This window comes from Haliotis rufescens, unplaced genomic scaffold (genome assembly GCF_023055435.1).
Source record: "Haliotis rufescens isolate VD_foot unplaced genomic scaffold, xgHalRufe1.0.p SCAF_2, whole genome shotgun sequence".
In the NCBI taxonomy this organism is placed as follows: domain Eukaryota; kingdom Metazoa; phylum Mollusca; class Gastropoda; order Lepetellida; family Haliotidae; genus Haliotis; species Haliotis rufescens.
Window position 1 is genome coordinate 41,826,137 of NW_025963890.1, and position 11,772 is coordinate 41,837,908.

The 11,772-nt window shown below is 38.3% G+C and overlaps 1 protein-coding gene across 1 annotated transcript; it reads right to left on the bottom strand.

Moving 5' to 3' along the window:
- Nucleotides 1-873: 873 nt before the first annotated feature.
- On the bottom strand, nucleotides 874-11,550 carry LOC124149433 (calcium and integrin-binding protein 1-like). The gene is made up of 7 exons (XM_046521021.2): nucleotides 11,411-11,550; nucleotides 8,751-8,785; nucleotides 7,491-7,590; nucleotides 6,653-6,800; nucleotides 5,463-5,584; nucleotides 4,743-4,831; nucleotides 874-4,511 (listed from the first exon to the last, which is right to left on the bottom strand). Exons 1-7 carry the CDS (start codon nucleotides 11,459-11,461, stop codon nucleotides 4,490-4,492), a joined length of 567 nt encoding a protein of 188 aa, XP_046376977.1. The 5' UTR covers nucleotides 11,462-11,550; the 3' UTR covers nucleotides 874-4,489.
- Nucleotides 11,551-11,772: the final 222 nt, after the last annotated feature.

Consider the following 11,772-nt stretch of genomic DNA (forward strand, 5'->3'; position numbering starts at 1 on the left):
TCAACCTTATATGTATTCACCCATCAGGAATCACCTGAATTCTGTTGCAGTATTATCACACTGGTGAATGCCATAGAAGGTTTAACACTGCTTATAACAATGTTACAATCTTACCAGTGGGTGACTGCCTCCGTGGTCTAGTGGATAGAGAGTCTGCCCGGAGAGCGGCAGGTCAGTGGTTCAATCCCCCAGCTGCATTGTACCAAAAGATGTTAAAAGATGGTATTTGCTCTTGAGCTCTGCATTAAGGGGCTAAAACAAGGACTGGTCCACTCGGAGTCAGTATATTGTGTCTGAGTGGGGTATCCATTAAGGCTGGGATGGGTGACCCGGGTACCCACAGGACTACCCGGACCCGTGGTTAGTCATGTGATATATTGTTTAATGACAAAATATATCTAGAACTCTATGGTTACACTACAAGTCACTAATGTTCGCATTTCTTTCTGACTATGCACCCATTCCTGCTGACTTTTACTATTGATGAATAAAGATACAACTTAAGTCAACTTCAGTGTTTGCATGACCAGATAGTTTAATACATGTATCTAAATACGTTTTTCCATGGCTATGTAAAAAAAAATCCCAATCGAACATTTTGTATCTCTTTAGACCTACGGTGGGTACCCGGGTAGGGTCGGGTAATAGTGGGGGTGGGTACCCGGGTAGTAAATTTGGACTCGTCCCAGCCCTAGTATCCATTTTAAACTTTGACATGGTGTCTCGGCGGGCTAGCACGAACGAACAAACGAAGAGCAAACCTCACTGACCTCGCATCAGCCTGCTTAAAAAATCCAGATTTTTTTTCAACAACTTTATATCCTAATTCCTGTTTGTCAGCAGCTCTTGAAAAGAAACACAACAAAATGGGTGTAAAAAGAAAATATATTTATTTAAAAGTAGAAAGTTCAGACAGGTTTTACCAGCAACCCCAATAAAATATTGCATAATCAGAGTTGAATTGTGTCTTCCTTCAACCAGCAACATGAGCCAATGTAAATGAATTCCAGCACTGATCATCATCTCACACACTCGCCAACTGCTGAACATAACACAGAGGCAACCTTGGATACAACAAGCTTCAGGATCCCGTTCCACAAAGCCATCTCAGCATTACGACTACCATAAGCCTATGTTAAAGTATGGGAGTTACGATCATCTTTGCGCTAGGATCGTTTTATGGAATGGGGCCCTGATCGAAGCGCTACGATTTACTTTGCCCTATGTTAAAATATGGGAGTTACGATCAACTTAGCGCTAAGATCGATTTGTGGAACACGGCCGTGATCTAAGCAGTATGATTGGCTTAACCCAATGTTAAAGTATGGGAGTTACAATCATCTTAGCGCTAAGATCACTTTCTGGAACGGGCCCAGACCCATTTGTACAAACAATCTTAGCACAAAGACAATTGTACTCCTAAACCTTAACATAGACAGACAATAATCATAGTACTAAGTACTCTCTGTGCAAGTGGGCCCACGGCGCCATCAACACCAAGTTGTAATTCTCATGAACAAAGATGATCACCAGTCTCTGGGCTCGGGTTTGTAATAGTCATATATATGCAAAGTGGTCATACCGGCAGTCTACAACACCTGTGCATGATGGGACTGACATTACAAGAGTTGTCTCACACTTCCCATCTATGTGGAAAGTATCAGTGTAAACATGCATAACTGTGGCCCCCAGTGACTGATCATCCTCTTATTCAGCCCAGCGTACCCAGTATTTCATCCCATTTTTCTGGTCCAATCAACCTTTTGTTCTATGAGAAGAACATATAGCAATAGAGACTCTAGATGTCAATGCATATGAAGATAAAATACATAAAAATGAATACTGTGTTAACAAGGCTAAAATCTGGAATATTCTTCCTAATATACACACATACTTGAGAATACAAGATGATTGTCACACTCTCTACTAATTATTGGTACTTACCGTATTCGACGTAATAAGCGCCAGCTCTAATAAGCGCCCACGGCGATATTTGCTAATATATTGGCTAGTGAACAATTCCAATTAGCACCCCTTCCAATTGATCAATGTACACAGACCTATTTATCAGTGTATAATACCCACTCTTGTGTTATATGCATCCTTAAACATGGGAAATCAAATTCTGGAAAAATATATCTGTTGTATATAAACATTTCAGGCTGTCAGCATAAACCATGAAATTTTCCATCTTTCAACTCTGTTTTTTTTTACCAAAATAATATTCCAATAAGAGGCCGCTATTTCTAATTTAGAGAGTGCCTTGGGCGCTTATTACGTCAAATACGGTATACTAATTTAAGAATTTAACAAAACCTAACAACAAAACTTAAAATATAAAATAAATGTTGGATTAGAGAGAGCAGAAATGGTGCCAAATATTCACTAAATGTTTATAATAGATTGTTTAATTATGCCTGAATTCCTTTTAAATAAATGCATATTTCTAACAATTACTATGCAACCATTATTAAACTGCTTTTTTTATTCAACTTATTGTATTACCAAAAATATTTAATATATTCACAACCATTTCATTTTCAAAATCGATGAAAGTACATTGCCTGATTGCCTATTTACAAATAATACTCTTGTTCTGTAATACACATCAGGTAACCATGGTAACATACACTCAGGGCCAACCTTTCTCGTTACTTGATCACCACAAATCAACAGCTTTATTTGTTAATGGAATAAATAATATTAACATTCTGGCTTAAAAAACAAATAATTTTTTTAATAGGCTAGATATGTCCCTTTCGTATTATTTGTAACCCTTTCAAACAGATAAAAGATTGAACACAAATGAAGACAAGAAGTTGTGTCTGAAGAAAAATACTGTCTGCATTATTTCATATCCAGCCACTAAAACATCAATGAAGTTTCCCAATGCTATATTTCTGCCCATTATATTTTAGTCTATTGTTATGAAGAAAGGCTGGCCTAAAATAACATGCAACTATCACATAAAGTTCAGGGGATATTATCACGAATATCTGTGAATCAAACTCGGATCAAACAATAACTATGGTATATACAGTAACAATGTGTCTGGTCAAACCATTCTGAATTAAAACACATCATAATTTATTCTGTTATCACAACTGGGTACACACAATACAATATATACAATCTTGCGGAGTATGTGTCATCTAAAATGTTGATATTTTCAATCCTCAAAGTTCAGACAGTTGTAAGATTCTGATTCTGATTTCCTAAGAAGCTTTGCTGTGTTGTATTCCTCATATCATTTGCATAAAACAACAACATCATCTGTAATTCTCCACAATTTAAAAAACAGCTAAAAAATGTCATAGTTGCATATAACACAGACAGACATGGATTTCAAATCATTTGATTTTTTAAAGCGATGTTTCGGAACAGAGGATTATACCGTTATCAAGTGAGCAAGCAACACAATTCAGTACAAATGCGTTCTTGCTTTGTAAAGGTATTAGCATGTGTACAAAATGTGGTAATGAAAGAAAAAAGAAGTTTAAATCTATAAGTCAACTCTTGTCATCATCGTTACTAAAGCTTCAAAAATTCCACTTAAGATATTACTTGCATATCGTTTGAAGTGCTCTTTTATAATTCCATATTGTACACAATGGAAAGTGTCATATTTGTACACAGTGAAACAATGTCAACTTGAAGTCATTGGGATCATTGAAAATGTTTTCAGTCATCCACAGTTTGATACAAGACCAGTGTCAATATTGCACCCTAGTCTTGATAATGATTTCATCTGAATTTTATCACAAAATCACATATAAGATCCTAATGAGTTAACAGGACGTGTTTCGCTGTATTTTAATCCATACTTAAAATGTTAAAATATTCAGTCTGTCTACCAGCAGTCTAAGCCAATGACATAACCTTCAGTCTTAGCCAATTACAGAACCTGCAGACTTAGCCATTGACAGAACCTGCAGTCTTAGCCACTGACAGAACCTGCAGACTTAGCCATTGACAGAACCTGCAGTCTTAGCCATAGACAGAACCAGCAGTCTTAGCCACTGACATAACCTGCAGTCTTAGCCATAGACAGAACCAGCAGTCTTAGCCATTGACATAACCTGCAGTCTTAGCCATAGACAGAATCTGCAGACTTAGCCATTGACAGAACCAGCAGTCTTCGCCATTTACAGAACCAGCAGTCTTCGCCATTCACAGAAACATGAGTAATTTCCAAGAAGACATGCTGCTAAAACAGCTGTTTAACAAATGAAACTAACATTACTAACATATACTGTATTTGCCGTAATAAAAGACCCGCTCACTAAGAAAATTGACAAAGAGATAACTTTCAACAAGAACAAAGTAATCAAAATTAATAGGAAACAAGAGTTTTCAGATGGAAATGAGAACAAGTTTGTCACATCGATGACTGGTGATTGTTTTCTTGAGCATTGTACCCCTTAATTTAGTCAACCCAGCATCTGGATGGGACTTTCTTGGAGGAGAGGACAGATCTGTTTCAGGCACTTCACAAACGGATTCTGAAGGAGCTAAAACACAGAATGAGACTGATTGAATGTCCTTGTAATGAAAACGGTGATTAAAGTTAAGAAGTGTATTAAAGGATTTGTTACTAAGAACAAATTTGCAATTGTAGAATATTTTGGGTGTATATTTCACCATGTGGTGTCATGTGGTTTTACAACAGGGCAGGTCTTGAACCGTCCCCTGGATCTGCCCGTCATAAGAATACTCCTGACTGCATGAAGGCTAAAACTTACTTGACAAAGTCTGGAGCTTTGGAAATGACATGTTCAAACTCAGCAAATGACAGAGAGTCATCATCATCAAGATCTGCCTCTTCAAGGATCTGAAACACATACAATCAGATGTGTGAGTGAGTTGGGTTTTTTCACTATGTAGTGAGTGAGTATGGTTTAAGCCGCTTTTAGCAATATTCCAGCAATATCACGGCGGAGGACACAGGAAATGGGCTTCACACATTGTACCCATGTCTGGAATCGAACCTGGGTCTTTGGCGTGACGCGTGAACGCTTTAACCACTAGGCTACCCGACTGCCCCACACTATGTAAGATAGTTACACGCAAAGAACAATGAAGAACGAATCTTGGTTTATTTCACAATAAAACATTGTTCTATCATGATGTCATTTCTGGAGATTCGAACATGCGCTCTCAACTTGATGACGTTGTATATTGGATGACGTAATTTTTTAGAGGGGAGAGCTTAGTGAGTTGATCCACATTGATGAAGCTGGGCAATGCAGATAAATACAGATAATCAACGTGAGGATTGTGAGAATATGTGGAAACTACCCACCTATGCATAAAATGGACTTGTCCAACATTGCCAAGTTCAGATTCTTTTGAGGGAGTCATCAATATTAAAATAAGGGTAAATATTTTTAAAGTTTGTACATTTTAGTATCATCCTTAAAGAGGCTGTACATAATGTTGATATCTCAAAATATATAACTCACATTATCGATTAGCTGTTGCATGTCCTCATCGGACAGCTTCTGTTCGTCGTTCTGGAAACTGGTCAGGTGGTCGACAACATTACGCAGGTCTGTGCTTGATAACATGTCGTCCTCATCAAAGTCTGAAACACACCATCATAGGCCCCCTATTAGATTAACAGACATTCAGGAACATTTCAAGCATAACCAAAAATATAATACCATCAGTATGGAATTATTAGGGCTGGGATGATACACCAACTGTGTGATCCGATACGTATCACGATACCTTGTTCACGATACTTGTCAGTGCTCTTATCTGTAGTGTGTAAGCCATCTTTTTCATAGACAGGATAGTCAAACACCTGGCACACTGATGATTTACAGTTTGCAGTGTCAAGTATGATGCAACTGAGGAAAATATTTACTTTTTCACTATTAATTTTCACTACTAATTAATGTTTGGTGTAACAGCCATTAATGTAAATATTTAAGGTATGAAATGATATTTTGTATTTGGTGTGCGACTAAGATCGATACTTGTATCGGGAAGTAAAATATCATGTTACACCCACAACTAGGAATTATACTACTGAAAAGAAGAAAAAGAAAACCTGATTATTTTATTTTACCATCGTTAATCTGTCATGGCATTCACCATGTTCAAAATAATAATATGAAAGAATTGTGTGTTCTGCAACTTCTTCTGAGTAGTATATCTTGCATCCTACTACTTCTTGTGTAGATGGGGAGCACGGGTGGCCCAGACGTCTAAGGCGCCGCGATTCGCTGTGCAGAGTTGTGTCCCTTGGGCACGCCAGAAACCTATGATTGTGGGTTCAAATCCCAGTTCGCCCCGATTATGTTTCTAGGTTTGTCAGCAGCATACCCATGCTCGTGGGTTTCACCGAAGTGGTAAATGTCTGAGACCTGCATCATGTCCGGGCTTTCCTCCCACATTAAGCTGACACGCCGCGATATTCCTGGAATACTGTTAAAAGCAGCGTTAAACCCAACTCACTCACTCACTCACTCTTGTGTAGACCTAATGATTTTCCGAAGGCATTCAGAAAAAGGCTATCATTAATGGCTAGGTTGACAGACAATAATTTATTTGATGGAGATGGATACTTACGTCCAAGACCACGAACGTTGGTGTCTTTGAGATAGTTGTACAAAGTGCAAACTGTCTAAAATAAACAAGATCTTACCATATATTCTGAAGGCGTATTCCACCTTGACATTTTTGGGTGCATTATCCGAGAAGACAGACATCATATCCAGGAAGTCTTCAAACGTCATGTTGCCCTGGCCGTCCGATGAAAACACCTGGCAGATGCGCTTCCCAAATGGGTTCACCTGTAGACATAGATATGGCTTAGATACATGTCATGAAAACAAGCATGCAAAAATCAGGGCCATGTCACCATGATCATGGGTCTTCATGTACAAAGTGTTTGATGGTAGTCAGGCTGCAGCACACAGACACTGTCCCCATCATGTTTACTCCTAACAAACCGGCTGAGCCGATTACCAAAAAGAACTGTTATAAGATTTGGGTTTCAAATAGTGTCTCAAGTTGCCGATTTCCATTATGTCTGTCAACATCCCTGTATTGTTCTTGTAGTAGGCATAGTCACATGACAGACACCACTGAGTGAGTGAGTGAGGGAGTGAGTTTGATTTTACGCCTCTTTTAGCAATATTCCAGCAATATCACAGCGGGGGACTCCAGAAATGGGCTTCGTGAATCGAACCCAGGGTCTTCGGTGTGATGAGCGAACGCTCTAACCCATGGCTACCCGATCGCCCTGACACCTCTTAGTACAAAATATACAGATATAGTTTTGGAAGAATGCTGCATTGCAAAGTATACAGTTCTGTAACCACTCATACTGCTTGTCAATAAGACCAATTAGCATGTATAGTGTTCTGTCAGCCTCATTTAGCATCTTGTATAGTTTCTAGACGCCCAGTTATCATTTCAGCATGTTCAGTGTGGTGCTCCATGTTGAGTGTGCTGCCCCCTTTGACAGGCATCCAACTCACCTTCAGCTCTGGGAGCTCCAGTACCTTGTCCTGCGAGAGTTTGCAGTTCTTGTCATTGTCCACAGCTGTGCTGTCTAAACGATAGAATCTCTTGTAGACACTGCAATATTGAGAATATTTCTGTCTTACCATGGATATAACAAAGCAGTTATGTGTAGTATGGACACTCAATGGCAACATCTAAATACAAATAGATTATCACCATGATCACAGCCTTGTCCTGGCTTGTCAGCTTAATATGGGAGTAAATCCCAAGTGAAACAGTTCTTCAACGTTTTTATAACATTGTTGAAACTCATTAGTACTGGGATTCATACTCATGCGGATCAACAGATCCTTGCAAAGCTAAGGGACATAATTCTGCATAGCAAATTAAGAAGCCTTAGAACCTGGGGCACTTGTGAGGTGAGATGAAATTGATTTTAATATTGTGTCCAAGATTACTGCACTTATATAGCCACGTGCATGCACGTGGCTGCTTGTTCAAGTCCAGACTGATGCTGATTAATAGTGCTAGCTCACTGAGATACAATGCCGTAGGTTAACATGAATACCCCACTCAGACACAGTATACTGACTCCGAGCCGACCAGCCCTTGTTTTAGTCCCTCAATGCCGAGCGCCAGACAGGGTAACAACAAGTACCATCTCTTAACGTCTTTTGGTATGACGCTGACTGGGATCGAACCCAAGACCTTCCGCTCTCCAGGCAGGGGCACTTGTGACATGATTAAATAACTGGGCAACCCAACTAGCCCTTAATTTGTTAAATATCAAACAAAGAAATGGATCGAAGCCTTATCAACAAATTTGGGTGTCGTCAGCATGGTCAGTCTAAATTAGCTCAAAGTTTCCACTTTATTGGTCCAACAATTTCACAGGTGACATTTATAATGAATGAATGCCTAACAAGAAATAACATGCTATGACATGGCCCATTTGAGTAAGAAATAACATTTTCGTCGATGCAAAAATGCCTGATTTATGAGTGAGTGAGTTGACCTTAACGCCAGTTTAAACAGTATTTCAGTTACATCACGGCTTGTCAGCTTAATGTGGGAGGAAAGCAAGAAGTCACCACTTTGGTGAAACCTACGAGCACAAGTATGGTGCTGACAGACCAAGAATAAATAATCCTGTTGGGGTACGATGACACTCGATCAACCAAGTCACCGAGTCTGACCACCAACTCTATAGGTTGCTGGGGACCTGTTTGAACCTGGAATCCCTATAGGGTGAATACAGTGAGCAGGACACTTACTGTAGAATCTCCTTCTTGGTCAGATAGGTCAAAGTCTGAAAAAACAAACGATTAATTGTCATTAAATTACTTTGTATTGGTTTCTCGTGTTGGATAACACTTGGCACTAATAATAATTATCAAAAACTCATAAGTAAATGAGTCAATTTCACAAAAAGTGTAAATGAATGTTCATTTGCAAGTTTGGTGAGGTGAAATGCGTTTAACTTGGCGTCCAAGATTGTAGCACTTATAAAGTACCGTATTCGACGTAATAAGCGTCCCGCTCTAATAAGCGCCCATGGTGATAATTGCTAACATATTAGCAATCCCAATAAGCACCCCTTCCGATTGATCAATGTACACAAGACTTATTTATTTGCGTATAATACGCAATCGTGTGTTATATGCACCCTTAATTATGGGCAATTAAATTCTGGAAAAATATATCTGTCGTACATAAACATTTCAGGCTGTCAGCATAAACCACGAAATTTATCTTTCAACTCTGTTTTTCCACTAAAATAATATTCTAATAAGAGCCCCCTATTTCTAATTTTGAGAGCGCCCTAGGCGCTTATTACGTCGAATACGGTAATGTGCATGCACATGTGTGTGTGACTGCTGCTTGTACTAGTCCGGAAAAATGACGATCTTTTAGTGCTAGCCCATGCCGCAGTTTAACTGACTCCGAGCTGACCAGTCTTTGTTTTAGCCCCTTAATACCGAGCGCCAGGCAGGGTAACAACAAGTACCATCTTTTAACAGCTTTTGGTATGACGCAGCCTGGGATCGAACCGCCTACCTTCTGCTCTCTGGGCAGATGCTCTATCAAGTTTTGTTTAGTAACCCTTACATATGTTTTAATTGATACAAACGATAAAGACTCATTAAGACAACATAATGAAAGCGCTATATGAAAGTTATTTCACTATAAATATATATAATTTTGTATTTTCCTGTTTTTGTTTTTGGTTGTGTCTTTGAAAGTATCTTTTTTTTTTTTAGAAATGAGTAATCTGAAATAAAATACCATAATTTTTCAATTTTTTAACCAAATTTAGAATGTAAATTTTTATCAATTTTTTTTTAGTAAGAAGCTCAAATAGTTTCAAGTAAAGTCCATACTGTTACTTTCTCTTAACGTCTACTGGCAGATATTTCATGATGGTTTCCTGTTCATCAGTTAACTGTACATCATGTATACTTGGACCCCATGGTACCGCGGCATTCATCGTATCACTGCATTTGTGATTTCCGGTGGTTCACGCGGGACACGCCTCTTAGCAGCTGTCTATTAATGCTAATCAGTAACCAGGAAGTGCTCACTTTGTAAACAATTTCAATTTCCTCGGAATGTTCCGTCTGCTGTAAGTAAGGAGTTATTAATGCGTTAATACATATTTCTGGCATCTTTTGTAATATTGCCTTACCCCCATCTATCAATGGCCAACGATACAACCCGCAGTTCCCCAAGTAAACTTTCTCTATCGACCTGAACTAGATCATCTGCATATTCATGGCGACTAATAAGGTAACGGAAGGGAGATCATAAGGGCCATAATGCCAAACTTAGAAATACGTTCTTCACTAGTAGCCAAAAGATAAATACATACTTTGGGCATACTAGGAGCGTTTTTTTATATATTTATTGTTAACGTTTAACATTTTTCCATTATGTGACAAATTATTGCCATCCAATTTTTTTTTATAAACGATCTTAGAATATCATTTCTGATTTTTGTTTTTTGATTATTAAAATACTTTTCTCTTACTTTTCTGTAAACATGCATTGAATACCTATTACAGATAACACATTTCGAATTTTACTTGAGCTGTCTTTGCACTTGTCACTGATATCTGGCATGATCATACCAAGTGGTTGGTAGAATTATGTCCTCTTTTTGTCCAATTCGGACCTCCATACACAATTTTTCTCTGTACCGCGATACGATGGAGTTCTCTCACTTGTCATACAGAGCGCGAGGCCCGGCTTTTACTCGGAGCTACTAATGTAAATAATGAACTTTTATCAGTAAAATATGCATTGTTAGATCAAATAAATGCCATCTGATATAGAGAACACGAATAATCCTAACGGTTAGTGAGTGCATTTTGTTCCGTTCAGCGTACATGTCAAGTACCGCGATACCCCGAGGTTGCAGGCTACATATTCAGCATTTTATTGAGAAACATGAAAGTTATTCTTTCATTCATTCAGTAATATATTCATGAAAACATAGGCCAGTGCATGAATATATCCATAGTCCCTAAAACAGCAACAATTACATGAGCGTTTGTCGAACAACTTTTTCTACCCTTCATGACAATGTCTAAAATTATGGTGGCGAGTTGGTATGGGCAAATGAATAACTGTCATGACATTTAAGGCGAATTGTTTTCGGATTTAGGGGGCCTATATCTATTTTGCATTTAATCGGCACGATTTTGCAGCAAACGGAATATTGTCAATATAAATTATTTGTGTGTAAATACTCAGTGGCTCAAAACATTGTTTTGAGGTTTTGACATTTCTATACATAAGCGAGAATGGTCAACAGAGGAAGTTGGGGTGACAACGAAGAAACAACAGGTGCCCGTTAAATTGTCAAACAATGTCTTCACAGTTATTGGTTTAGAAGTCGTTTAGCTTATATGAAACGGTGACGTAGATATCTTACTTGATAATCATCCAGTTCTTGTTCCGTAAAAGCACTCTGCGCACTACCCATCTTGAAATCTCTGTCTTCAGGTATATTTCGGTACGATCACTTCTTGACAATTTGGGACAGTGTATACGTCATGTAATTTGTGTACACACGTTTCGATGACGTTTTGTGGCAATACAATTCTTTGAACATAACACGAAACGAAATAATATGATATTACGTGGTCAGTCGTGTTTTTATGCAAGAAAATACTTTTATGTTTGTTACAGGTACAAAAAAATATTTGTGTCAATGCTTTAAAATAAATGCAATGATCTGGGGTTATTTTTAAATAACTCCAATGAATCTTGTTTCGATAAATTCAATTAAGTGTC